The sequence below is a fragment of the Rhinolophus sinicus genome, linkage group LG02 (assembly GCF_036562045.2).
Source record: "Rhinolophus sinicus isolate RSC01 linkage group LG02, ASM3656204v1, whole genome shotgun sequence".
Taxonomy (NCBI): domain Eukaryota; kingdom Metazoa; phylum Chordata; class Mammalia; order Chiroptera; family Rhinolophidae; genus Rhinolophus; species Rhinolophus sinicus.
This window is the reverse complement of record NC_133752.1, coordinates 192,809,521-192,837,514: the sequence shown is the minus strand read 5'-3', so window position 1 is coordinate 192,837,514 and position 27,994 is coordinate 192,809,521. Positions and strand designations below refer to the sequence as shown.

At 55.7% G+C, this 27,994-nt stretch overlaps 1 protein-coding gene and 1 long non-coding RNA gene across 4 annotated transcripts; one reads left to right on the top strand and one right to left on the bottom strand.

Annotated features, from left to right (window-relative positions):
* Positions 1-152: 152 nt before the first annotated feature.
* Positions 153-26,409, bottom strand: SYNGR1 (synaptogyrin 1). 2 transcript variants are annotated; one of them, XM_019734471.2, is made up of 4 exons: positions 26,218-26,400; positions 10,026-10,263; positions 8,524-8,669; positions 153-3,995 (listed from the first exon to the last, which is right to left on the bottom strand). In XM_019734471.2, exons 1-4 carry the CDS (start codon positions 26,314-26,316, stop codon positions 3,774-3,776), a joined length of 705 nt encoding a protein of 234 aa, XP_019590030.1. In that variant the 5' UTR covers positions 26,317-26,400; the 3' UTR covers positions 153-3,773. The 2 variants fall into 2 exon arrangements, with proteins under 2 accessions (XP_019590030.1, XP_019590032.1); XM_019734473.2 differs by lacking the exon at positions 153-3,995 and adding an exon at positions 6,427-7,174 and having other exon boundaries at positions 26,218-26,409.
* LOC141570182 (uncharacterized) lies at positions 12,870-19,607 on the top strand. Of its 2 annotated transcripts, XR_012494137.1 has the most exons (4): positions 12,870-12,914; positions 16,902-17,082; positions 18,945-19,123; positions 19,218-19,607. It is a non-coding gene; the product is annotated as an uncharacterized LOC141570182 (long non-coding RNA). The 2 variants fall into 2 exon arrangements; XR_012494136.1 differs by having other exon boundaries at positions 18,945-19,607.
* Positions 26,410-27,994: the final 1,585 nt, after the last annotated feature.

Sequence of the window (27,994 nt, the reverse complement as noted above, 5' to 3'; positions counted from 1 at the left end):
AGAATGGTTCAGAAGGAATGAGGCCAAGCACCTAATTTTGGTCTCCCCTGGGAGCTAGGGAAGAGATCAGGATAGGGGGTGGTGATGGGGTGTGCGCATACATGTGTATGCCTGCGTGTGTGTGCACACATGTAAAGTTGGGGAGCGCTGGCTTCAACTGTAATGATTTTATTTTTTGCGAAACAATGATGAACAAATAAAGCATGTCCCAGGTAAGGCCAGACAGAGGATGGGCAGTCCCACAACACTCACGAAGAGCAGAAACATACCACGACACACTGCAATCCGCTGGTGGGTTTTGAGTCTTCACTTTATTACTGTCACCGGAAGTCGCCACCTTCACTTGGTTCACCACAAATGGACGGATGTCATAAAAGAGGGTGCCACAGGGCCACTGGATTCACTCTTGAGAGACTTAACCAGGTGGTGGGGGAGTCCAGAGTGGGGGTCCAGGATGAGGACCGTCATTCACAGCACACACGCACACTCACGGAGATATATTTGTGGAGCCTTATATTATGCATCTTATATATAGAAAATATATATATTTATACTATTCACAGGCAGTAACGCTGCAGGAGGGGCTGGGGCTCCCAGACATGGGCTGTGGACACCAGGGACTGGGGACTGTCACATCAAGAGACAGCACTGGGAGACGGCTGGACCAGCCCACCTTTTCACAAATTCCTGGGAGGGGTGCTCCTTAGAGAATCAAAGGGGTCTTGGGCCAAGGTTAGGGTCCCCCAAGGGGTAATAAATGGAGGCTCTTGGTTACATGGGGGAAAGCCTGGGACCTCGCAAAAGTCTTTGAAGATCAAGAATCACCAGGGAAGGTTGGAGTGGGGAGGAGATGCCAGTCTCCTGGGAATTAGTCCCTCAATTGTTACACCCCCAGGTGGACCAGGAGCCACACCAGGTAGACAGCCTGTGACTGTGCAGGACGAGTGTCCACTCAGAGGCAGGAGACTGGATCAGAACGTCTAGCTCTGTGCTGGACTTCGGACAAGTCACTGTTTTCCAGGCCCAGACTCTTGCAGCTCTAAACTCTTGTGGAACCCAGTTTTCCTGGGCCATCTCTTGTGCTTAAAGGGAGGAGGCAACCCAAACTCTGCAAGGTCAGGATATAGTGGGCCTTCTCCCAGGAAAGACTTGGAAGCAAGGGAGAGGCAGATGGGGGCAGCAGGGGGGGAAAAGGAGATGCCGTTGGCCTGTGAACACAGGCTTTCAGCTTGGGGTCCCCAGGGTGTCCTCAGCTAACAGAGCAAGGCTTCCCTACCAATCTGCTAGTAGGAGAGTCAGGAGCCCTGGGTTGCATCCAGAACCTGCCCTCCATGTCTCACCTCCACTATGGGCTGGCCAGGGCCAGTGCCCAGGCTGCTGGTGGGACCATGTTGGGGCTGCATCTCAGGACTAATGAGGAACGCTGAGTGAGATGTTTCAGTGTCCCCCACTCCTGGCAGGGGTCTGATACACTTTCTCGGGGGAGGGGGGTGGCAGGGAGAGTCTGCAGTAAACATCCAGGGACTGGGGGAAGCTTAAATGTACCGTGCACTCCAGTCCAGCCTCACCAGAGCTGGTTGGTACTGGAGAACAGATGGAGAGCATTCTGGGGTTTCCTAGTGCCCATCAGTGGGGGGGGGGAGGTTTGGTGGGGAGTGGGCCAGGGGAAGGACTTCTCACAGCCCCCTGCATGGGCCCAGGACTTCTGCCAGAAACATCCACACTCACCTACACCCTTACCTGATCTGCAAACTGCTGGTCTAGTATAGCCTGGCAGACACCGTAACTCCCTCCGGCCCCCACTTGGGCCATCCAGAGAGACCCACAGACAGAACCCCCTTCCCAGATGTGAAAAACTAAAGTCAGCAACAACCAGCTGTTGCTCAGCTGCCTGGGGTCCTCTCCCGTCACTGCTGCCCCTTGGGAGGACTGGGACAGGCCCAAGTTTGGATCCATGCCCCGCTGCTAACTCACGCTCTGAGTCTGTCCCTTTCTGTTAAGTGGGGACAGTGATGCTACTTCCCTGCCCAGGAAACGCCTTCTCCCTCCCTCATTGCGGTGCTAAGTCCTGCCCTCCCAGGATCCTCCTCGGGAGCCTCAGCCCGCCATGCTCTCCCACAGGCCTCTGCCCGCTCTCTCACCCTGGTCCGGCTGTGTGCTCATCTCTTACGGACTATCAGTGCCTTAGCCCCGGCACAGGTGCCCGTAACTGCCAAATCAATATCACCTGCCCCTTAGGGTTCTTGTGGGGGACATGCTGCTGCTGGTGGGTACACCCAGCACCATGCCGACCCTGCTCCCCAAGGCACTGGGCCCCAGGGCTCCTCACACTTCTCTCCACCATTTAAGGCCTCCCCCCTTACGGCTCAGTGAAGAGCCCACTTTGTGCAAAAGTCCCTCCCTGCCCCTCAGACCCTCGTTGTGCCTTGGGGTCACCCGCTGCCCTCCCCCCCACAGCCCATGGCCTCCCTGAGCCTACCATACACCAGAGGCTCTCACTGTTCATCTTGGGCAGTCTGTCCCACGGCGGTAGCTCCCAGGCTGGTAACGGAGGGTCCAAAGCTCCTGTCCTCTCTACTCAGCCTCCCACAGGGAGACTGGCCCTTGGGGGGCCTTCTGGAAGGCCAGGGCAAGGACCCACCATGGTCTTGGCTATTCCAGCCCCTAAGCCCCTGGCTGACCCTGGAGGAGGGAAACATGACACAGTGTCCCAGATCAGCTGTTTCCTGGGAGGTCACAAGGGCAGGGAATTGGGACACCTGCTGGGTGGCTGGGGCCAAGACACTCAGGCAGCAAGTCCAGCTCTGCCCCTCACTCGCTGTGACCTTGGGCCGGCTGTTCCCCCTCTGGGCTTCCTTGTCTACCCAGCCCTGAGAAAGGTCTTAGTGAGCACCTCCTGGAGGCAGGGACAGTGGTCAGTCCTTCGGGAGGCCCGAAAGGGAGGGCACACACAGCACGGGGTGGTACACAGGGAAACTCCCACCCTGGGAGGGGTTGGGGGGGTGTGCAGAGAGGTCCTGGAGGCAAGGCTGTCCTGCTTGGGAATAACCAGGGCAGAACAGGCCCCTCGATTGCAGCAGAATCAGGGTGTCTTACGGGCTGAGGTCCCCAAGGCCATAACGGGAGCGTTGAGCAGAGGAGCCCCAGGCTCGGGGATGAGGGAAGGCAGGGAGGACAGGGGACAGAGGTGCTCTGGGCTTGGCCCCGCCTCCATCACTGGCTGCCTAAGTGACCCTGGGCCAGTGACCTTGACTTCTGCAGGCCTGTTTCCTCAACCATAAAATGGAGACAGCCCCAACACTTCTCGCAGGGCTGTGGTGTCCCTCCCGGCAGACGGCAGCCCCCAGGGTCTTACACTCATCCTGCAGCCAAACCTTCCCAGCATCATCCCGGTCGATCTTTCCCACTATTCCTGCCTCTGGTACCTAATAAGGCCTCCTCCACATCTCATCTTCCCCCTTCCCAGAGGCCATTTCTCTTTCAAAACCATGTCAAGGATGGGCCGGACACACCGTAGGTGCTCAATGAATGCTCCATGAAACAACAAATGAATGTCAACACCCCAGGCCCTTGCTGGACACATTTGCACACACACCTTATTGCCCCATCCCACCCTGAGCTGCCCTGGACCTCAGTGTAATAACCGGGAGGCTGGTGAGGTGCTGGGTAGGGCAGCCGGGGAGGGAGCGGGGCCGGGTGTGTGGGGGGGTAGGGGGCGGCTGGGGCTGGGGCATGGGACGGCGATGGCGGGGAGGGCAGGTGGTCACTGCGGCTCAGTAGCCCTGCGACTGGTAGCCCTGGGGCTCGGTATCGAAGGTGTTGGCTGGCTGCTGGTAGGTGCCGCCCATGCCGGCGGGGTCCGGCCCAGCGCTGGGCTCCACGTAGGGGGCGTAAGGCATGCTGGAGTCCTGGCTGGGGTCCATGTAGTCCTGGGAGAAGAGGGCCGAGTCGGCGCCAATCTGGTAACGCTGGAAGGCCAGCACAGCCTGGCCCGCCTGGGGACAGAGGCCGGTGGGGACAATGACAGGCGGGAGGGGACGGTTAGGGGAGAGACAGACAAGAGCACTGGGTTAGTGGCAGTTAGTTCATAGGACACAGGCAACAGAGGGTTAAATATTCAAAGCACCAAAGATGAAACCAAGCCTGACTGAGGGGAAGGAAGGTCGCCCTTGCAGCCAGTCCCGGAGAGGCCCAGAAACATGTTATCCAGCCACAAAGAACTTCAGAATTCACTTGCTCCATGTCCCCCAATCTCAGAGGTCACTCTGGGCCACCAAAAATTCTATTGTCTCCACTGTGGAGTGTTAAAATGGCCCAAAGGGCCACAACTTCCTTCTCAAACTGTGTTCTCAGGGGTGTTACATACAATGGGGGAAAAGTTTCTTGGTGACAGAGAACTGTTGGCATCTCCTTGAATTGTTCTGTCAGCTAGGTGCAGCCATATGACTAAGTTCTGGCCAATGGGTCACCCCAAGTTCTTTGTCCCACCCTTTGACCTGATGCCTGGAATGCAGATGTGATAGCTGGAACTCTAGTTCCCATCATGGACCATGAGGTCCAGGAGTCCACTTGTAGGGATGGAAGAGGCCTGGGTCACTAAAGATTTCTGGAGCCACTATGCCAACCCTGGACTGTCTCCCCAGACTTGGACTTCATTTAAACCACTGTTATTTGCAATTCCTGTCTTTTGCTACTGAACCTAATTCTAACCAAAACAACTTGGTCAAACGAGTTTGGGAAACTAAGTTAGAGTGAGACAAGTTTCAGGACCATAGGACTTGTCCAAGCCTTGACTACTTACTGTATGCTGGGAGCCCCAAGGGGGAAACTACAGCAAGCCACATGCACCAACTTGATCTGACCACTGCAGCCCTTTTTTTTCAGTTGGGAAAATCTTATCTAAAGCATCCACGCATAGGTGGTAAGTTCTTTTTCTTAAAAGCGATTATATTAGAACAGTGACTGTAACCACACCGAGCTAGGAGATACATAAATCTGTCATTTAAAAAAGTGTATAGGTTTACGTTGAAAGCCTTTCCTGAGATCTTTCCAGCCCAGGTAATTTGCCCGTGATGGGAAAATGCTAACACTCTACATACCCCTGTTTTGGGACTCAAAAAACTAAGGCCGAGAGAAAGGAGGCCTCAAGGCAAAGTTAGTGACAGAAGCCAGACTTGAACACAGGGGTCCTGTTCCTTCCCAGGCCAGGACCCTCCCCACCTCCTTCCCTTTGACCAGCACCCTGACAAGGCACTAAATCAACCAGGGACCCAAAAAAGGCCATCAGGTCAGAGGCAGGGTCTTGGCGTTTGATTCTAGAAGCCCAGTGATCAGGCATTAACTTTTTGTGTCTGGAGAAAGCTCTGAGGGGCAGCCCATCCTGAGAAGTGGCTGTTTAAAGCAAAGCACTGGGGGCCTGGGAAAAGCAGGCCTAACGGACTTGGGCTGAGGAAATCAGGGGAGGCCCTCTTGTATTTCCTACTACCGTGTTCCCCCAAAAATAAGACCGGGTCTTATATTAATTTTTGCTCCAAAAGATGCATTAGGGCTTATGTTCAGGGGATGTCATCCTGAAAAATTATGTTAGGACTTATTTTCCAGGTAGGTCTTATTTTCAGGGAAACACAATATGTTGATATGAGGTCCAGGCTGCAGCAGCCTTGAGAAGCAGGGAGGTGAAAAGCCCCTGGGGTAGCGGCCAGGTCTTCAGCACCCTTGGGCTATCGGCAAGCCCAGAGAGCACATGGGAATGAATGAATGAGTCCCTGATAGGAACACCTGTCGACCTGGTCCTCCCGGAGCTCCCTGGATCCACTGTGCAGGCTGCTTTCCTGCATGGAGACAGAGGGCTGGAACAGATGACCTCTAGCCCTATCACAGAGATCCTATCAGGGAGAAACCTCTAGTGCTGGCCATGTGGGAACTCCTCTGCCTCACTGAGTCAAGGCTTCCCTTAGCCATCCAGTTCAACGGGCCACGAGACAGGAGCAAAGGAGGGACGTGGGTTCCTGCGGGATTGGGGTGCAGAGGGGAGGCTGGGAGTTCTGCTCAGAGCCCAGGGACCTGGTGGTCCACCTGGCTTTGCTTCTTCAGAACAGGTACACTCTCTGGAGCCTCTCCACCATGCCACAAGCAGCCTGCACTTGTATGCCTCCAGTGTCGGGAAACCCACTCCTTGTGTGCTTTGCCCCAGGAGCCTGCTTGTATGTACTCCATTACCTCCTCAACTCCTGCAGAGACTGGAAGGGTAAGTGGATTCCTACCCAGGTGGCTGAGGGCCCCAAGAAGGGAACCTGTGCAGAACTAGAGGAAAGTCCTTTGGAAGAACAAGGACTCACCCCCTGAGGATCACCCCCAAAGTCAAGATTATAGAGGTGTCTCTGACGCCTTGGAGAGAATGAGTGAATGAATGAGTGAGGGGATGAATGAAAGAACAGAAGAGCCTACATTTATTGAGCATCTCTGTGCCAACCTTTGTTTGGTCTGCACAACAGCCCTGAGAGGTTGGTCCATCATCACTCCTCAGTCCAGGAAGTGGACTGAGGTTCAGAGAGGTGCAGCGATTTGCCCAGGGTCACACACCACGAGAGCAGGGCTGGGCCAGGAGTCCTCTGATGTCCTCGGCCTGGCCCCCTGGGCAGCCAGCCTTCACGGGGACCGTGAGATCAGCCTTCATGCCACAGCCGTGGGACAGGCTCTCACACTGTCCATGGCTCATCACCCTGGCAGCCCATGTATGGAGCCACCTCCAACCCTCAAATAGCCCGTGGCAGTCCATGTGGGGGAGCTTTTGGTTCTCCTGTCTTCCCCTCCCCAGCCTGTGGGCTTCGGGGCCAGGGACCATCTCTGATTCACCACTAGGCACAAAACAGCTGCTCAATAAACGTTTACTGAATGAATGGACACATGAAGAATAAACAAAGGAGCGAATGAAGAAGGGACGAGTCTTAACTGGCCTCTCAAGCCAGCCTTCCACTGCCCTGTATGCCCTGGCATCCTGGCCATTCCAGGAAGTAGGCAATTCCCACAACCCGCCACAGGGCAGGACACTGGGCTCCCTGCTGCTGGAAGCCGGGCAGGGCTATGGCTGTGCTGAGGCGGGAAACAGCGTGCTGTATTCCTCCTGGAAGGTAAGGTCCTTGAATCTCCGCACGGCCAGGGCTGCGGTCAGGCTCTGCCAGGAGAGAGCAGGGGTGAGGCCAGCAGGGAAGAGCTGGGAAGGGCAGAGGTGCCAGCAGAGAAGCAGACTTCAGTGGGCCAGGGAGCACCTGTCAGTCAGGCTTTCAGACCCGCCCCTGATAGTCCAGATGTCCATTCACCGGCTCCTCTGTGAGCCCCACCCCCATCTCAGGGCTCACTGCTCCTAAACTCCTCCCTGCAGGGCTGAGTGGACCCCAATTCCAGGGCACCTTCTGTGGTCTGAGATCCCTGGGGTCACCTGGTTCTTCCTGCCCAGACTTGAGGATACAGAGATCTGGAGTGACCATGGCTGGCCTGCTGGGGCCTGAACCACAGCTCTCTGCCTCCAAACTCAAGCTCCCAATAGCGTATGGCGGGGAGGGGTTCCAGGAGAAAATGGATATCTAGGGGCCCTCAAAAAGAGATAGAAGTTACCCCAGGGCAGGCCGAGGAGGGCGGGGGCAGAAGGAGGGCTGGCTGCCTATAGAGAGCTCTGGAGACTCTCCTTGCAGAGGCCTGGGCTGTGGCAGGCCTGGAGGGGAAGGGGTTGGGGAGAGCCCTCAGGATGGGGTCACGGAGCCCTGCAACCTCAGATAGCCGCAGGAGAGAGATGAGGAGAAAAGAAAGACATTGAGATGACCTGGAATCTCAATTCCAAGGGCAGTCTTGATGTCAAGACCTCTGGGTTCAGAGGCCACAAAGGGCTTCCCTCTGGCCAGTGGCCAGAGACATACTCTCCTTGACCCACACATATTTTTTTTTAATCTGAATAAATTGCTAACACATAAAGATCAGATTTCACACAGAAATTCAGATTTCTGGCTTCTCTGGAAAACAGAAGAGCTGGCCTCTGTAGGTGCTTATTCCTGCTTCGGAATGGGGCGGGGCACAGGGTGCCCTTTTGGGGTGTAGGCTTGCCACCTGGCCCGCTCCCACCTTCTCACACCCTGCCTGCCCAGTGTACAGCTGAGTGTGTGACACCCTCCCACAAATTCAATATACTGATTTTACAGATGGGAAAACAGAGGCCCAGAAAAGTGGACGCAGCCCCAAGGTGTGACCCAGGTCTCCTGACTCCTGGGCTCCATTCTGGCTGTGCAGGCCGCAGCCTTCTCGTCTGTTGAAGGGGATAGTATATACCCACCACCCAACTACCGTGGTGGGTGCTCTGCACAAAAGCAGGGGTCTGCTATCCCCATGTGACTGTCCTCATTGGCAGTGACAACAGGGGGCAGCCCTCCTGCCGTGGATGCTGAGGAGGGAAGCAGAATGGAGTCCCTGGCTACGCCGGAAGGCCCAGCCCGGGTGGCTGGCTGGGTCAGCGAGTGTGGGCTGTATACTCACCCACGTGAAGATGGAGAAGAAGGAGAAGGCGATGGCGGCTCGGGCCGCATCTGTCCCTTCGTTCAGCGGGTTGTCTTTGGCCTTGGAGACCTGCCACTGATTGGCCAGGAAGCAGAAGCCCACAAACCAGAGGAAGGCCCAGAAGGCTGGGGTGTCCACCAGGGTCAGGCAGAACAGGCCACACATGGGGAGAGAGGGCGAATGGGGAGGAAATGGGGAAACCGAGGAACAGGGAGAGGTTCAAGAGCACGTCTCCCATGCTCCCCCACCCCCAAAGTAGGGGGGTGGTGCAGAGAGGGGAGCACAGGGAAGGGAGGCGAGAACAGGGAGGGCAGTCAGATGCACAGCCAGAGACAGACCATGGAGGAGCCAGCCAAGGCCCAGGGAGAGCCAGGGGCAGTGAGAGGGAGGGAGGGAGAGAGAGACAGAGAAAATGTCAGTCAGCCTAGGCCGGCATTTCTCTAACCTCAGCCAAACACAAATTTCTGAGCTACCCCTGACTGGCCCACTGTCCACCCCAAGGCCGGCAGCATTCTGGGAGGAGCAGCGCTGAGCAGCCCCTACTAAAGCCTCACAGAGAACTGGGCAGGGGAAGGGGGCGGGGCTAGGGCAAGGGTGTGGCTCAACCACCAGGTGTGAGTCTCAACATCTCATGTGCTTGCAGCCTCATCAAGTCCCAGAGGTTAGTGAGGGGCCCTTTGAAAGCCGAGGTCTGGGGAGTTCAGCAGTGGGAGCCTTGTGATAACAAGACCTTCTACGGTGCCCAGGGTCATATCCAGAGAGGACCAGAGCTGCTCAGACAGTGTATGTGTGCCCAGGGTGGGGTGTCTGAGCCTGGTCCCCTCAGAGGCACGGCTGGGGAACCCTGGGGCTCCACCGAATACAGTTTGGGAACTATTAATTTTGTTCTAGTTCCTTTAAGTCTAAGGGTCCCCAAACCTTGCTGCCGGGCTCATTCTGAGAATCCCAGGCCTAGAAATGGGGGCAGATCCCCACCAGAGACCTGGGATCATGGCCTTAGTCCAGAGAGACCAAAGTCTTCCCGACCCCCAACCTAAGCCTCCACCAATCAGATTCTCTGGACTCATGGGCCTGAGGTGAGGGTACCTCTGCCAAGGTCGGTTCTGAAGAACAAGGGCAGCAGGGCACGTCAGCTCCTCAGCCTCAGGTTCTGACCCTCCCAGGGCACCTACTATGTGCCAGGGCCTTCAGTCACCGCTGTTTAGTTCTCAGGGGGCTCCACCAGGGAGGTGGCATGGAAGAGGCCATCTGAGCAGAGATGGCTCCCCGGGATGCTGCACTGCGCTCCCCGCCATGGAGCTGTGGGCTGTTCTGGAGTCTCGGGCCAGCCCTCGTCCCACCCTTCCCTGTTGCCAGTCCTGTGACCCCAAGCCTGTCCCTTCACCACACAGGTGTGCGTGAGGGTTAACAGGAATAGGGCTGGGACAGCCCTCTGCAGACTCTGCTGTGTGGAGGGGACGCCCTCTGGGGCGGGGACTCACCCGAGACACCGATGTCTGACAGGACGGCTTTCTTGCGGTCCTTCACGCTGCTGATCTGTGGGAAGTACACATCCAGGGCCAGGTACAGCAGGCAGGTGAGGAAGGCGAACACGCCCACAGTCACACCGTAGTTGCAGGCATTGGGGTTTCGGTTGTAGATGCAGAACTCCTTCCCCTCTGAGGGGGTGTTGAGGTAACCCTCATTCACAATGGAGCCAAACACCACGATGGAGAACACCTGTGAGGGGTGGGGATGGCGGGTCAGGCATGAGACCCAGGTAGGTCCCACTCAGTACCAGCCCCAGTCAGGGAGCTACCAACAGCCCTCGGCCCGCTGCCTGCCCCTCCCTGAGCCTTCTTCACCTCCAACAGCAGGTATGTCAGAGGCGAGGCCCAGAGAGGGAGGGCAACTTGCTTGAGATCACACAGCGTAGGGCAGTCAATCGTTTCCTTCCTCAGCCCCAGGCACCGAGGACCCTCTGACCACAGATGTGGCCCACCCCCACCAGCCAGGTCCTGAAAGGTCTTCCTGGGCCAACAACAGGTTCCTGTAGGACTGGACCCGGCCTCCCAGAACCAGTGGTCTCATGCCCTCCTGGGCTGTGAACCTGCTAAGCCCCCACCCCACTGTGTTCCCCTCCCCTCCACAGAGCCACATGCTGTTCTGGGGTCTCAGGTACCGTTCTTGTTCCCTCCCACTTCCCTGTTGCCCAGGCTCTGGCAAGTGGAAGGAGTGATGGATGAAAATAACATTAGTCACAGTCCTGCCAATTATGGGGCAACCCGTACCACCCTGAATGTGTTACACGTGGTACCTCATTTAACGGCCCCAACAACCCTCCCCAACAGATCTATTTCAGGTGGGTGGGCAGCCAGCTAAAATGGCACCATGTCCCCACCTCTTGGTACTCATGCCCTGTGCAGACTCCTTCCCCTGGACTGTGGGCTGGGCCTGGTGATTTGCTACAGAACATGGCAAAAAAGGATATCACTACTGCAAGGAGGTTACAAAGATTCTGGCTTTCATCTTGCCCACCCTCTCTTGCTCATTCTGATGGAAGCAGATGCCATGTTTTGAGCTGCCTCATGGAAAGGCCCGTCTGGCAACGAGCTGAGGGAGGCCTCTGCCAACAGCCAGCATGGAACTGAGCCCCTCAGTCCAACAGCCCACAAGTGGGTGAGTCCTGCCAACACCATGTAAGTGAGTTTGAAAATGGATCCATGCTCTGCCTTCAGATGAGACTGCAGCCCTGGCTGACACCGCTATTGTAGCTTGTGACAGACCCTAAGGCAGTGGCACATAGCTAAGCAGATTCCTGACCACAGAAACTGTGAGATGACAAATGTTTGTGTTTTAAGCCACTACATTTTTCGGGTCACTCGTTACACAGCTACAGCTACCCGATACAAAATCAGTATCACCAGCATTTTGCAGATGAGGCATTTAAAGTGCAGGAATTGATTCATGTGCCCAGAGTCACACAACTGTAAGTGGAGAGGCTGGCTTCCAACCCAGGGACCTGATTCTAAAGTTCATGCTTTTTCCTCCTGCCTCCCACCTGCCCTGAAACTGTGTGAGGATGAGGAGGACCAGATCCAATGACATACACACAAGAAGGCAGAGGCTGGATGGCATTTTTATCGCCCATTTTCCACTCCTCTTTGCTTTCCAAGTTTTCTACAATAAGAAACTTTAATTTCAATACAAGCCAGACATATTTTCACCCTCAGTTAATGCCCAGGCAGGTGGGGGGAAAAGATGAGAAGCATGATTATTTGTTTATCTTATCTTTTTAAGATGTCTATACTTTACGTGGATTTTATCATGTCCTAGATATATTAGTGTAGGAGTAATATATATAAAATGAATAAATATACATTTAATGGGAGGATTCAAACATTTTTTCCCGAAGGAGTACATGATCAAAAGTCGAGAGACCACTGGTTCATGATTCTCTGTGTTCAGAAGGGTTCCGACCCAAATGTCCATCAGTGGATGAATGGAGAAGCAAGTCGTGCCATATCCAAACGATGGAATACTATTCAACCATAAAAAGGACCCTAGCTCTGATACCTGCTACAACCGGATGAATCTTAAACCAAGTGAAAAAAGAAGTGAAAGAAGCCAGACATAAAAGGTCAGTATTATATGATTTCTTGTATGTACTCTATGCATTTCAGTCACCGCTGTTTTTCTGGCTCGAGGTTACCAGGGGATGGGGGCGGGGGAGAATGGACAGTGGTTACTAAATGGCTATGGGGTGTTTTGTGGGGTGATGAGAAAGTTTTGAAACTAGAGAGAGGTAGTGGTTGCCCAACCTTGTGAATACACTAAGTGCCACTGAATTGTACACTTTAAAATGGTTTGTTGCAAGTTACATGAATTTTTCTGCAATTAAAAAAAGAAAAAGATTGTGGGGCTGTGCTCTGGTTCAGCCATGCAAGAAAGTGGGCCGTGAGCCACACATTTAGTCCTGATTTGGGAATGTCCTCATGCAGTCATCCTGGCTGACAGCTCTGCCCTGTCACAGGTCCTGAACCAGAGAGGGCAATTCGTACTGCTCCCAATGAACAGAGTAGAAAAACTGAGGCTCCGAATGAGGTGCCGCTGCTGTTAGCAGTACAGGCTGAACTGATTCTCAGCCCTGTGCTCTTTTCCACTTGACCAAGCTGACTCAGCCTCAGGAGACGGATCTTGAAGAAGGGGTGGCACTTCCTGAGACCTGAGGGATCAGCAGTAAAGCAGCAGAGTGACTGGATCGGGCAGTGTGACTGGCGTGTCATAGCTGGTGCTTAGGGGCACAGACGGGGAGAGACAGGAAGTCCTGACTCAAAGCACTTCCTGACACACTCTCCCTGGGGCTGGACGAGACCTCGCTGTTGCCAGAGGTGGGAACAGGGGTGGACCCCCTTCCACAAGCAGGCCAGAGGAGCTGGGAGGGAAAGCAGGCTGGCAGGGGCCAGGCTTTGGGCACAGCAGAGCGTCCCAGGAGGGCCAGGAGGGAAGTGCTGCAGACCGTGTGTCCCCAAGAGGGTACGAAGCAAATGAAAACACCCTCCGAGGGACTGGAACTGTCAGGGCCCAGGGCGGAGTGGAATGAGGGGGCTTCACAGCAGCTCCTTGCTGCCTGCCCCTGGGCCCCTGGCCCTTGGCTCTGGCAGACGTGGGCTGCTTGGTGCCCGGCAGTGGGCTGGGAGGGAGCGTCAAGGGGTAACCACGTCCACGGAGACCCTGCTGTGGGGGAGCTAATGGTCTGGAGGGGAAGGAGTGAGGGGGGTAAGAGTCTGGGTCAAACTACTGGGGCTTGCTGAAACCTAGCTTGGCCACTTGGCTAGTGGGTGACCTTGGGCTAGTGTCTTAACCTCTCTGAGCCTCAGTTCTGTAAAGTGGGTTACAATAGCACCTAAACCACCAACTGTGAGGAATGAATGAGGTCATGCATAGAAGGCAGCACATGACATGGAGTGAGCGTCCCCCAAATGCTAGACTGACACACACAAGTGGAAGAGGAGGGAGGTGGTCAGGGAAGGGTGCTTGAAGCAGGGGTTCTTGAACTGAGATGAGAAGGGACCGGCCCTGCGAAGATCGGGGGGGTAGCATGTTTCAGGCAGACAAACAGAAAGGGTGGAGGCCAAAGGAAGGAGAAGTGAGGCGGAGTGTGGCTGGAACAGTGACGGGGGAGCAGGGGCTGGAGCGTAAGAAGGGGGAGCGGGGGCTGGAGCGTAACAAGGGGGAGCAGGGCAGACAAGGCCTGGTGGGCCACAGTAGGGACACTGAATTTAAATGCAGTGAGAAGTCACAGGAGGGTGATGAGATCTGGCTCGTGGATCAAGGTCCGCACCCTGCAGCACGAAAGTCACTTAAGTGGTCCTCACTGCCTTCTGGATATAATCAAGCTTCTAGGGCCGGTGGTCAAGGCCTCACCTCCCTGTTCTTCCCACCTACACCTGTTCCTCCACCTTCTCCCGCCCCAGGCTCTTTTCACTGTTTCCTCTCTGGAAGACGGTTTCCACGCCACAGATCCTGAGCTGTAACTAACTTTTCTGTTCATGTTCAGTGGAGGTGGAGTGAGCTGCCAGGGGGCCCCTTGGCTCGGCCTGTGCTATCCAGGGAGCTGACAGCTCTACAGCCACAGGGCTCCCTGCGTCCGGGGCCTGGGAGGCCTCATCTCAGAGGCCAGAGGACTGGGGCTTGCCATCAGTTGTTCTATCATTCAACAGTATTTCCTGAGCACCTAGTTTGTGCCAGGCCCTGTGCAAGAAGCAGAGGAGGCGGCAAGGTCCCTGTTCTCACCGAGAGAGACAAATAGTAAGCGGACAAATATGTAGGTAAGTCCTGAAGAAGCACAAAGCAGGGCGAGAGGAGATGGACTGCGTGACGGATGGGGGCTCTGAGGGAGCTCTGAGCTGAAGACCAACATTCCAGGGAGAAGTCACCATAAGTGCAAAGGCCCTGGGGTGCGAATAAGCTCCGTGTGTTGAGGAGGCACATGGAGGGCAGTGTGGCTGGAGCACAGTGAGCAAGGTGAGGCAGGCAGGGGCTGAGGGAGGCAGGGGCTGGCCCCCAGTGCCTTGAGGGGCAGGATGAGTTCGGGAACCACTTCAGGCTTAAGAGCTGGCGACTGACATGATCTGATTTAGGTTTGAAAAGAATCACCTTGGCTGCGATGGAGCAAAAAGACAGCAGGGGCAATAGTAAAAGCAGGGAGACTGGCGGGGCCTAAGCAGCGCCCAGGTGAGGCAGGAGGGGGCTGGGCTGGCGTGAGCAGGGGAGATGGTGAGAAGTGGCGGAATGCTGACTGTATTTTAAAGGTAAAGCCACTAGAACCTGGGGACAGGTCTGCTGTGGGGAGTGAGAGGAGAAGTGAGGAGGGGAGGGGTTGGGTGTGATGACAACCAGGAACGGAGGTGTGCATCCCAGGTCCCCGCAGGTTGCAGCGCTGGGCCAGGACAGGGAGCCTCACCTGAACCAGGCCTGCTAGTCGACAGGTGGAGAAACTGAGGCGCAGGGAAGGGAAGAAACGTTGCCAAGGACACACAACCAGCCCCCTGCAGTCTCCCAGTCTCCTCCAGGACCCTAAGCCCCAGTGTAACTTCTCCATTTAGTGCCACCTCCCCAACCCGAGTGGGAGGGAGCCCCCCAGGAGCAGGGCATGGGCCTCAGTTTCCGTTCCTCAGCTGCTCACAGTCCGTGGCAGGAGAAAGGGGGACTCCCTCAGGACCCCGTCTGTGACTCTTAATTAACTCCACGAGGACATGCTCTGATTCTCATCTTACAGCCGTGGCTGGGGACCTGTCCAGGTCACACAGCTGCTTAGAGTGGATCCAGCCTCTAACTGAGTCTCTGAATCCAAGCGGGTGCCCTGTGGCCTCTGGGGTGACTTGCTAGAGCTGGATCTGCAGGGACAGCAAGGAGCACACAGAACAGCCACCAGAGAACCGGAAATGAAACCAGAATGAAATTCAATGCTGTGCAGTGGAGGCGCGGGGAAAATGTCCTAACAGACGGGTCTGCTGCAGGGACCAGAGTCAGGTCTGCAGAGGCAGACCCACAGCCAGAAGCGGAGAGGATGGAGGGAGGGTGGCCTAGGGGAGGACCCAGAGAGGACACTGATCACTGGCAGGCACAGGAAAAATAACCTCTTTCCCTCAAGCTAAAGAAAAATGCTGAACAAACAAAAACAACAACAAAAAACCCCCACCAAGATAAACGGACCAAGCCTCTTTTTCTTTTTCCTTTTTTTGCCATGTTTATAATCCAATCCTGGGTCTTTTAAAAAACGGATTCCAGATGGTACTTGGAGCAGAGCTGTGTCAAACTCACAGAAAACACATCAGAAGGAATCTCAGAATTTTGGAATTTCAGGATCTTGGGCTGGGTATTCAGCTATGCACAGAAATGGAGAACGGCCTCCCCTCTTCCCACCCCCTCTCAGCCATCCCAGAGAGCTGGGGGTTGACACTGTTCGATCATTTTGCACCTGCTGTTCCAGCCTTCCCAAAAGCCCTTCCCTACCTTTTTCATCTTTCAAATAGGAGTGAACTCTTTCTTACCCTTCAAAACCCTGCTGGGAGGTGGCGACTCCCAGCCGCGTTCTGGAACACTCTCCTTTGCAGTCACTCTTCCTAGACCCTGCATATACTTCTGCTGGGGACTCATTTACAGGTCTGTCTCCCCAGAAACCCTGCGACAGCCCACAGCCTCTACAAGGCCCTTGCACTGATGGGAGTGCCTGACAAATATCATCTCATTTAATCCTCACCAAAGCCTCTAAAGATAAACCCAAAAACACCCCACAAAGCAGGCTTACTCTGCCCATTTCACAGAGAGGGAAGCTGAGGCTCAGAGAGGCCTGGACTCTGGCAGGCCCATAGCAGGTAAGCAGAGCACAGAGTCTCCTGCCAGGCCTGCCCTCCTCAGCCCCATTCCAGAGTGGAAGCCAAGCCTCTACCTGCAGCTGCTGCCCCCTGAAGAAGTGAATTCCAGATCCCAAACTCCAGGATCAGCATGAGACCCAGGAAGGACACCTGCCGTCCCATGCCATGTCACCAATCCACAGTGCAGGAGGGGCTGGGCCCACTTTACTCCACATTCGCACACAGAGCTGGCAGGCCATTCACGGCTACTGTCGGGCAGCGGGCTAATGCAGGTTCTGGGGAGAGCTGGGCCCAGCCAGCATATAGGGGGTGAGGTGCGGGGGTGGGGGGACAGAGAGCACTGCGGTTCACCCAGAACTTCCCAGAGGCCTGGCCTTAAACATCTTTAGGTATATGCCGAGTTTTCCCCCTGATAAACTGTAGAGAGACGAGATCTGATGCCCGTGGCCCTCTGAGACTGCCAGCTCCGAATGACACCATCTATTTCCCCCTGCACAGGGACATCTGTTCCCAAGCCGAGTGGCTGGAAGGAATCCCTGGTCCTTGCCCCACGCTGCGGACAGCCAGCTCGCTGACTTGCTCACTGGCTCTGCACTTTGTAGTCTCGGCTGCTGCCCACGTCCAGGCTGCCAGGGCACTCACCGACCCCGCCTCTCACCAGTCCCTCCTCCGGCTGAGGGTAAAGTTCCTCCCCTAGGCAGGGGATGAGTTACCCCTACTTGGGCTGCTGGTCTCACCCCCAGCCTCTCCTAGCCTCCCAGTGACCTCAAGTCACCCTCATCCTGGCTCCCACCCCGCTGCTCAGACCCCAAACTGGGCTCATCCTCGAACCCCATCCAATCTGGCAGGCAGGCCTCCTGTTTCATCCTCCCCCAAATAACTCGAATTACTCCACGCCCCGCGCTGGTCCAGGCCAGCATCGCCTCTTGCCAGGCGACGACAGCAGCTTCCTAGTCTCTATGTGCCTACCCCACCCCCACCCTTGCACTGTCCTCTGTACAGCAGTTGGAAAGATCTCTTTAAACCGGAATCAGTTCATGTCACCCACCCTCTGCTCCATCCCACCTACCCACCCCCACACCCCTCAGGGCTCCTGCTTTCTCCTCAGATTCCTTTCCTACTGCTCTACTCCCTTCCTGCTGCCTCCCCAGCTCATTCCTGCCTCAGGGCCTTTGCACATGGCTGTTCTCTCAGCGTGGAATGGCCGAGTTCCCCAGATCTTCCTGGCTAGCTCCCGCTGGTTTCCTCTCAACCTCCAAATCTCAATGCAAGACACCTCCTCAGAGAAGCCCCCCAGACCTGACTCCCAGATCTACAATATTCTCCAATACCTCAATTTATCTTCTTGATAACATCATATAATTTTTTTTTTCTATTTACTGGTTCAGTTGTTGGGTATAGGTTTTACCCTCAGGGCCAGAGGGAGAGTCAGGAAAGGCTTTGAGGAGAGCAAACAGCAAGCCTCATAGATGGGCAGAGCACAGCAGCACGGGAGACAAGAGAAAGGAGTATTCCCTCCTTAGCATTCCTGGCTTGTGCCCCCACTTGCACACCTGTGACCACAGAGAGCTCACTCCCTAACAAGGGCGCTAATGGGTCCTCTCCCTCAAGAGCTGAACCTGCCTCCCTACCGCTGTCCCTCCCCAAGTCCTCCATTCTGCCTCCTGGGACCCAGGGAAAGACTGAGTGAAAAAGGCACCATCATGCTTTTGAGGGATGAGTCAGGCTGCCAAGGGCCCCCTTCATGGGAATGGGGCCCTGTCTTCCCCAAGGTCATGTGAGGAAAACAGCTGAAGCCACGGCAGGGGCGCGTGATGGACACTGGACAGCCACTCGGCTTCCTGAAGAGCCTCGCGCGGAGCCGCAGGGCCAGGCAGAGTGGGTGGGGGGCTGGAGTCCGTCCCCTCTCCCCCCCCCCCGCCCCCCAGCACCACATTCTGAAGCCTTGGATGTGACCTGCTGGGGATTAAGCTGTAATCTTCCTGCAAGCTGTCCCCTCCATTTCTCAGCAGTGGGGGTAGGGGATGGGCTCTGCTGGGCAGGGGCCAGAGCGAGTAGCCCCGTGGCCCCAAGGTGCTGAGACTTAGCCTGGGTGGACTGAAGGCTCCTCCTTCTCTCCACACTGTCACCGTCCTCACCTTCTTGTGGCCAGGAGCCTCGTTAGAAAAGGGGAAACTGAGACCCAGAGAGGGGCCCGGGACTCACGCTTAGTGGCAGAAGTGTCCAGATGCCCACCCCAGGTCCTGCCACCTCTGCCCTGCCTGAGGCGGGGAGCCGGTGGGGGTAGTGAGAAATGCCACCCCTGGAAAAGGGTTGTAACACGAACAGCATGGCTGAGCCCTTCCCAGGCAGGATCTCATGTGCACCCCCATCTCACAGGTGGGGAAACCGCGGCTCTGTGAGGTCCCTCAGCTGGTAAGAAGGGTCGAGAAAACCACCCACTGCTGTCTGCTCTTCCTCACCTCAATGCCTGCCTCTGCCCTGCCAGTCCCTACACGCCTGACACTGTTCCCTGTTTCTCTCCCTCTGTGGAAATTCCAGGTCTTCAGAGAGATAGTCTGGCCCCAGGCCCTGGCTCACGTTCTAGAAGAGAAGAAAAACACAAAGGGTGGAAAGACCTTTGCTTTGAGAGTTCTTACAGCCGTTCACAAAGGAAATGGGGAGGACCACATGAGCTTGGAGGAATCCTGGAAGGCTTTAAAGGGGAGGTGATATTTGAGGTGGGCCTGTAAGGCTGGTGGGAGACTTGAATAGGGATGGTGTGTGGAAGGAGGAGGGCAGAGCAGCGCACGTCACAGCGTTGTTCACCCACAGGTGGAGTCCCTAACAGATGCCAGGCACTAACGCCGGGAATACGACCGTGATATAACAGACCCTGTCCCTGGCACTGCTCTGCCACCACCTCTTAGCCTTTCCTACGCCTTTCCACCTGCCTGGAACGCCTTCCCCTTCTCTGCCTGGCTGGCCTCATCCCTCTTCTCTCAACTCGACTGTCACCTCCTATCCCTGACCAGAGCGAGTGTTCCCTTGCCCTGGGTCTCGTGCTCACCTCTGTATTGTAACTGCTTTCTCCACATTCCCCCTCCCCCAAGATTGTGAGCCCTCACTGAAGGGCAAGCACCCGCACACGCTCCATGTGTAAATTAAATAGAAGATGACAGGGTGTCTGTGTCGTGCGGCTGTTGGGTCCAACGGGAGCACATAAAAACCCCTCACTACCTGCCAGATGCAGCCGAGAGATCCATTAATAACAATCAGCAATGAGATTTGGCAGTGTGAAGGTCACGGATGATGCAGAAAGCCTCGCAGGCTGCATGTGAGAGAAAACCAAAGGAGAAACACTGGAGACGGTGACCGTAGACAAATCTGAAGGACCCTGGGAATGGGTGAGGGATGGAAATAACGCACATCTGTAAGCTGACGGGAAAGAGCCAGAGTGGGGAGGGCGAAACTGAGGACGAAGGAGAGGGAGGGAGACCAGGAGTTGGGAACGGTGAAGGTCAACATCAATGCTGGGTCTGAACCCTGGAGTAGGTGAGAGGGCGGGTCTAGTGCCCCAGGGAAGCTGGCCTGAGTCACCAGAACGGGAGACAGCCTGGGAGAGGCTGAGGGTGGATGTAAGCAGAGCTTTGCCAGGTGAGCGCAGAAGGCTAGAGCTAGAAGCAGGTGGGTGAGACCAGGGGGACCCCACGCTGGAGAGGGGGACAGAGTGGACCCGGGTGAGGGTGGCTCACAGTGGGAGGGTCAATGGTTCAGAGGTCCCAGGCACAGGGACCACTAGAATCAGGGGAGGCGAGGGAGAGAGCTAGGTCCCAAGTGTGTGCACGCAGGAGAGAATGGCCTAGGGGACACCTGGCAGGAGTGGCTGCTGAGGAAGATCAAGACAAAACTGTGGGAGGAGGGGAGGCCACGGAAGTGAAAAGCCAAGGGCGGGAGAAGGGTGATGGGAGTGGACACTACAATGACCAGGAATGAAGGCAGGGGTGGTGCTACTAGAGCGAGCAGGCGAGCAGGCGCTAAGAGGAAGTGCTGGGGCTGGCCTGCAATGAGGGGAGTGGCTGATCCTAGGCCGCGTGAGATTCAAAGCTGGGGGAGAACGGTCTGGAAACAGCCTCAGGAGCCAGACCCAGCAGAGGGAGGGTAAGAGGGAAAGAATGGTCCCCACTGAAAGGGCTGCCAAGAAAGCAGGGTCCCGGGGGGATGCCAGGTTACAGTGCAATTTACAATCAGGGATGTTTAGCGGGTGCTGAAGAGTCAGGACACAGAACACGTCCTCTCTCCCCGTCTGACCGTGAGTTATTTGAGGAGCTCCAGTTGTTGGGGTTCCTGGATGATGGCGTTCTAAACACTCTGGGTGTGGCAGCCTGGGGCTGTTCCGGCAGACAGCCACCCCTCCCCCATATCCTCTCCTGCAGAGGGGAGCTGAGCAAAATTCCATGCCCAGGAGGGAAGGCTCCCCCAGAAACACAGGGGCACGGCTGCCCTGCCAGGCTCTACTGACACTGCTCTGCTTACACGTGGACCTGGGGCCCAGGCGTCCCTGCTGCAGGCCCCCACAAAGCATTGGGGGGCAGTGGTTCTTAATATAATTCTTTAAAGACCGACCAGTCCGAAAGTTCCCAACCTACAATCCACTAAGAGCAAGAGTGGGGTCCTTTGAGGGTGGAAAGGGTGGAAACCACCAGCCCAATCTGACCATCCTTTCCCGTCCGACAGATGGGGAAACTGAGGCCCAAGTACACCACCAGTCAGTGTTGGAGTGGATGCAGAACATGGCCCCAGGCACTCCCCAGCGCCCTGCCCTGCATCTCCTCCCACCAGACAGCTGGTTATTCCGGTCTGGGTATGAAGTGTGGCTCCCTCGCCAGCACTGCCATCTGCCCTCTCCCTTTCTCCCTCCTCCTGGTTTTTCCTCTTCTCTGCCTTTCCTCCCCCAGCCTTTGTTCTTTCTCCCCAGGCTCAGGCTGGGGACTCCCTGAAGCAGGAAACGGGCCATGTCCTCGATGTCAGCAATTGCTATGATCCCAGCAACTCCAGTTAAGCTCTCTGGGTCTCAGCTTCTCCCTTAAAGTGGAGGCCACAAAACCCACTGGATGAGGACATCACGTGCCTTGAAGGAGTGGATTATATGGCAGGCCGTTTAAACGTCCATTTTCACAAACCTTCACATCCACCCCAAATCTGCACTCCAAACCCATCTTACAGATAACGTAACGGAGGCTCAGAGAGGCCTGGGGTTCTCCAAGGTCCTGTTCTGGGGGTCCTGCTCTTGATGCCAAACCCCAGCTGTCCCAGACTCCCTGAGCTCCTGAACTGCCCCTGTACACAAGAAATGCCAAGACACTTGACAGAATCCTATCAGCCAACATCTCCTAAAGATCCCCCCGCCCCAGGCTGCCTGCCCCTCTAGACCCTTGATTTGTCAGTCTCACTCACACACGTGGGGCCCCCAAGAATTCATCGTCACTTCTAAAACCCACTGAGCTCTCATGACTCCAAGTATTTGCACATGCTGTTCCTTCCACCTCAAACACCCTTCCCCATTTCCTTATCAGAATCAGCTCAGGAGTTACCTCCCCCTGGAAGAAGTAGTTATGGCCCCCTGGATCTCCTGGTAGCATCCCAAGCCTCCTGGATGGTGCCTTTCAATGCAATTCTGTTCTCACTGGACTAAGGGCATCTCCGGTGGAACACACAGGCTGGCGCTGAGCAGGGACTTGATGTATGTGGAATGAATGAACAAAGGCCAGAGGCTCTGTCTCCACCTGCACCCCTTTTACTCGCCAGCACCATGGGCTCCAGCATTTCTGTGCAGGATGGCAAGAGCATGGCAATCTGGTTGGGAGCAAGGGCAAGGGGTCTCGTCTTGAAGCTGCTGCGTTTGCAAAGCAAGGTCAGCTTTCATACTCACTGTTCACTTGGGATGATTGAGGGGGGCTGATAAAAATGAGGGTGTAAAGCTGCCTCCCTTCAGCCACCCCTTGGTGCCACTGCGACACAGACAGGAAAGCCACCGGGAGTATACTGAATGGGGACCTTGCAGGCCAGGTTGAAACTGCCCCTCTGGCAGTCCGAGCCTTGAGCCAGCGTGCGCCTAACTCTGTATCTGGGGGGACAACACCCACCCTACTGACAGAATCCTGCCTGGGTTTTACAGCCAACGCCCTTAAGAAATCAACCCTGAAAGTGGAAAATTTCAAACATTTTATCGTTTCATGTTGCCAAAATAGAGCCCTAATATAAAAGACTCTCTCATCTACCAGCAGCAATATTCTTTCCCACAGGTCATTTCAACCCTCTAAAAGTAAGACTACAAATCAAAATAGAAGGTGGTCGGTCTTTTATATGAAATCAGTTAGTTCCCTGCTGGAACTCCCTTTGTCCCACTTGGCTCCAGCACAGAGAAAGGAGTCACTGCTGGCTGCAGTCATGGTGCAGTGGCACCTCTGTCCTAGCCTAGCCTCATTCAGAGGGCATACTGAGGGGCAGGTGGGGGGGGGGCACAGCTGGTGCCTGGGGACCCAGGAGTGGCAACAGATCTCCTGGCCCCCAGCCAGCACAGCCCATCTCCCGCCAACCTGGGTCAGAGGCAGCAGCTCTGAGGTTGCCCTAAACACTGTCCCAACTCAGCCATCCTCCCCTTGCCCAGAGCAGATCTACCTGCCAGAGAGGGCTTACCAGCTCTCTCCCCACCTGTTTAACCAACAAGATCAATTCCGCAATTCTCGCTGTGAGTGATCACCCTGACAGGTGTGTGTGGGGAGGAGGGGGTGATGGGGGGGGCGGACACAGGGCAGAGAGGAGCTGAGAAAGTCTCCGTCAAGAGACAAGGGGGTCCTAGGACCTGCTTCTGCCCCAGCAGGGCCTGGGGGCTCAGTGGGCTCAGGTTCCAGGGTGGGCCCAGGTTGGGGGAGGCCTTGAAGCTTATACAAGTTTAGGGGTCCTCTTTCAGAAAAGGAACAGGAAAAGATTTGCTTTTACAAATTTTAGAGATCACAAATCCCTAGCGCACATTGCTGGGCCCCTCCAGGGGGTGCAGCACAGGGGGATTCCTGGATAGAGAGACCAACTGACTGGGTTTTTCTGGGACTGGGGGGGACACGAGACTTTCAGTGCTAAAGCCAGGAAAGTTCCTGCAAACCAGGACAAATTGGTCACCTCAGTGCTGGAGCTCAGACTTCAGTAGCTCAAAGATGAAGCTTGTGGACAGCCTGTGAGACCCCCTGGCGTACTGAGGGGTCATAAGGGCGAAGGGATACCCCCAACGTGTTGGAATGTCTCCGCACACTACATGTTTCCGAAAAAGACTGGAAGGAGACAGCAGCCCTCTCTGAGCAGTGGGATCTCACATGCTTTTTACTCCAATTTTTTTTTTTAATGTGGTGAAATATACGTACTTAACATAAAATTTACCACCTTAACCATTTTTAAGTGTACAATTCAGTGGTATTAAGTACATTTATATTGTTGTGTAACCATCACAAGTGATTTTTAGATTTTCCAATAATTGGCAGGTATTAATTTTATGATCAGGGAAAAACACTCTATTTTAAAGGTGTCAATCAGCCTGTAACAGATGCCTCTGCTCACACAAAGGTAGTGAGCGGAGCTGGGGGCTGTGGGGCACTTGGGGTTTGGGCATCGGATGGGGTTGGTACAAAGGATAATGGGTGGGTGCTGAGACCGCCCACCTCCTTATCCTTTCCACTCCTAAAATTCCAGGATTCTGAACTCTTCCTGCCCCAGGGGAAGCACCGTGCTTTGGAGACAGGAAGATTTGGGTTCGAATCTTCCATCTGCCACTTACATGGACAGAAAAAACTGGGCCTCTCTGAGCCTCAGTGTCTCCAAGTGTTACACAGGCTGTTTGTTGGGGGAGCTAGCTGGGTAATCGTGACAGCGCCCCTGTATACAGTGGGGGCTCAGTCAGTTACTTTTCCTTTCTCCTGCCTGGAATGTCCTCCCTGCATCCCGCTGTGCACCCTCCCCATCCTTCCAGGCCCAAAAGGACGTCACCTTCTCCATGAAGCCTCTCTGATTCCCACGGCAGGCAGGGAGACCCCTGTCCTGGCTCTAACGGCCTCTGCCTGGGGGTGCCTGGCTCACTCCCCAGCAGGACTAAGAGCTGTGTCTGAGTCATGCCACCTTCCCTTGGGGCCCAGCAGACTCAATAAAGCTTTGCTAAATGAAGCCATCACAGGCAGAAGTGACCCAAGCAGACAAACTGCCACACCCCCTCACAAAGCCAGTGGCTTCACCCTGCCAGGCCAGTGGCCCAGGGGCCCGCAAAGGAGAGCAGTGCCCACAGCTGGCCCACCTGATCAGGCACGTGCCCTCTCCCTGCCCCTCCCCCAACTCTACCAAGGGCCTGTTGGGTCTCTGGGGAGCTGGAGACCGACACAGATGAATGAATTCAGCACCGTTAAATCCTCATGGATATGCCAAGGGTGCCAAGTGCCAACACTGAGGACCCAAAGACTTACAGAACAGGGCTTCCCTGCCCTCAAAGAGCTCCCCATCTGGTGGGCACTTGAGGAGAAAGGGCCACCCTTCCTGTGGCACCAGGAGGAGGTTTTAATGGTTTTAGACGAAGGAATAAACACCCAAGCTGTCCCACCCATCAGACCCTGGAAACCCAGGGAATGAGGGAGCTGGAGCACCCCGAGGGCACAGGAGGCCTTAGGTGTAGCCCCGTGGGGTCACCGACAGGGCCCCTGACCAGTGTCTCCCGCCTAGGCCCTTCTGGTCTGGGCCCACTGGGAATGGTCGCAGGCCTGTAGAAGCCAGACCCTCTAGTGAGGGTGTCTGGGCAGTGGCCAGCCAACCCTCGTGAGCCCAAGGGACCTCCTCCCCAGGCCTCAGCTGGCCTTCTTTCCCTGGGGTGCTGCCAAGGCCATGTGAACCCCTCCCTCTATCCCATCCTCCTCTCCCCCACCTCATGTCTGAACAGGGTCCCCACTCAGCAGTCTGCACTGGGGATTCTGTCCCCCTCACCCAGGCTGGAGATCTAGAAGGGGCCTCTCTCCTCTTCCCTGCGGGGAGGACAGCTTTCCGCGGGTGGGGGGGCAACCCCCACAGGGATCCAGGTGTATTGGGGGGGCGGTTGTCAGGGATTCATGATATCAGAGCCCAAGGAAAGCTTCGAGGAGGCTCCTCCTACCTCTCTACAAATCGGGAAACTGAGGCATGAGAGAGGAGCCGACGCTTCTACCTCGGCATTTAACTCCTGGTTTCCCGAGAACATTTCGTGGTTTCCAGCCCAAGGTCACGCTGCGAAGGAAAGGCAGTTCCTGGTGGCAGCCAGGTATCGGGCTGGACGCATCGCTCCACACCGCCCCAGCCAAGCCATAAAAACCGGGTTCCTTGCCCTCTCCTCCTTGAACGTCCATGGCAGGTGCGGCGTGAACCCCGCTATATGATCCACGCCTTGATCACCTGCCCCCCAAAAGGCCACCTGAAACCCGGGCTTTTTCCCCATGGTCTCGGGTCCGCCACGGCGGCCGCGCGCAACCCGAGCTGCTAGCTGCAGGGCCACGGCCTGGAGGTCACAGCGATGGTGGGGAGCGCACGAATTGGGGGCGCCGGAAAGCAAGGGCCTCGGGAGCCACAGCGGGCGCCCCGCGCAAGCGACGGACACCCGCTCCCGGGGCCCAGAAAGAAGGGAGGGAGGGACGGGAGGCGGAACTCCGCAGGACGGCTCCCCGCGGGCTGCCGCGCCCCTGTCTGGGGTCCGGTGCGGTTGGGGTCCATTCTGGCTCGCCGCCCTTGCCCGCACCCCAACCCCGGCCTGGCCCGGCCACCAAGCCGTCCTTACCCAAGACACGACGCGCAGGATGGTGTGCGGCTGCCGGACCAGTGTGTGGGGGTCGAAGGCGCCCCCGGCTTTGCCTGCTCCGTACGCACCCCCTTCCATCGTGCCTGCACCCGCGCGGTGCCCCCCGCTCGGCGCGCGCCGCCGGCCCGTGCGCGTGCGCGGCGCCCCCGCCCCCTCCCCGGCTGGCGCGGCTGGCGCGGCTCGGGCTCCCGCGAGGGGGCGTAGTGCGCGGAGAGCGCGGGCGGGCGTGGGCAGCGCGCGTGCACGCGCGCGCGTAGGGGCGCGTCTGCTGCAGACCCGGCGCAGGGTGAGCTTGTCGCTAGCGTTGTGACCTCTGCGAAGTTGGGGGTGGAGGGCGGAGAGTATGTGCAGCAAAGGCGGGACGTGTCCCCACCCCCGGGAGGCCAGTCTACCTGGCCGCCCTGCCCCCATCACAGCCCCTCCGAGCCTAAGGCTCTGGTTGAACCCATCATCGTTATTTATTGGCTTGTCGCTCTATCTGCGCCCAATACAGTGACAGGGCAGGGGCCGCGTTTGTCCTCACAGGATGCTCGGCACACAGGTGCCGCATGAAGATTTCTTGAAGGACTGAATGAACCACGACGGAAGGAGCCGTTTCTCAGAGCCCTGGGAAGCACAGCCCCTTTTTACCTTATTTTCGCGCTGACGCCATGTGGGTTCCTGTGTCTGCGCACCTCCCACCCCCAGCCTGGAGGGGCCGAGACGCCAGGCACATTGGCAGAGGCTGAGGAAGGGAAATAAAGATGAGACATCCCCGCACCTCCAGAACCCTACCCTTTTCCTTAACCCAGTAATTAATTATGTAATTATTTGTTCATTGTTTTCCTCTGCTAATCTGTGGTTTTGTCTGTCTTGTTCACTGCTATAACCACGGGCCTGGCACACAGTAGGTGTTCAATAAATAGACTATGGTCCCCATCACAGCTTGGGCTAGAGCTGCAGGTTTCATGGAAACAGGTGGGATGGAGGAGTGCTCGCTGCAGTGGGTAGAACCTCCTTGCAGGTCTGGCTCTTCTGATGACCTATACAGTCCTTAGCGCCTTTCTCTATGCCTCAGGTACCTCCGTTGGCTCCAGGAGCAGGTGGTCAAGGATGTCTGCAGAGGTTCTGCCACTGTGTGATGACAGGACACCCCACATTCTGTGACAAGATACCAGAGGAAATGTGTAGTGGGCGTGGGGCCACCTCTTATAAACATTTCATAGGCTGATGTCCATCTTAGGCTCTGTGTATTGACTGTTAACTCTGTGCCAGGCTCTGTGCTGAGGGCTTTACATCCATTATCTCATTTAAGAGTACAGATTATAAGATGATTATATATATATATATATATATATATATATATATATATATGTATATATATATATATACTATGATATATACAACTTCTAGAAGAAAACATGAGAAAACTTTTGTGACTTTGGGTTAGGCAGAGTTCTTAGATACAACACCAAAAGCATGGTCCATAAAAGAAAATGGGGGTAAATTGGACTTCATCAAAATTAAGAATACTCATCGAAAGACATAATTTAAAGGATGAATGCAAAAGCAAACCACAATCTGGGAGAAAATATTTGCAAAGCATGTATCTGATGAAGGATTTGCATCCCAAATGTACAAAGAACTCTTAAAAGCCAATAATAAGAAAACAACCTGCTTTTTAAAAAAAACGGGCAAAAGGTTTGAATGAACTTCACCAAAGAAGATATACAGATGGCAACTAAGCACACGATAAGATGCTCAACCTCATCTGTCA

Bases quoted from the DNA above. Each gene is read 5' to 3' on its own strand.
- SYNGR1 (XM_019734471.2), bottom strand. From the start codon at position 26,316: ATGGAAGGGGGTGCGTACGGAGCAGGCAAAGCCGGGGGCGCCTTCGAC. The intron at 10,264-26,217 runs GTAAGGACGGCT...CACCCCTCACAG, and splicing joins TCCTGCGCGTCGTGTCTTGG to GTGTTCTCCATCGTGGTGTT. The intron at 8,670-10,025 runs GTGAGTCCCCGC...TGGACACCCCAG, and splicing joins GTCAGACATCGGTGTCTCGG to CCTTCTGGGCCTTCCTCTGG.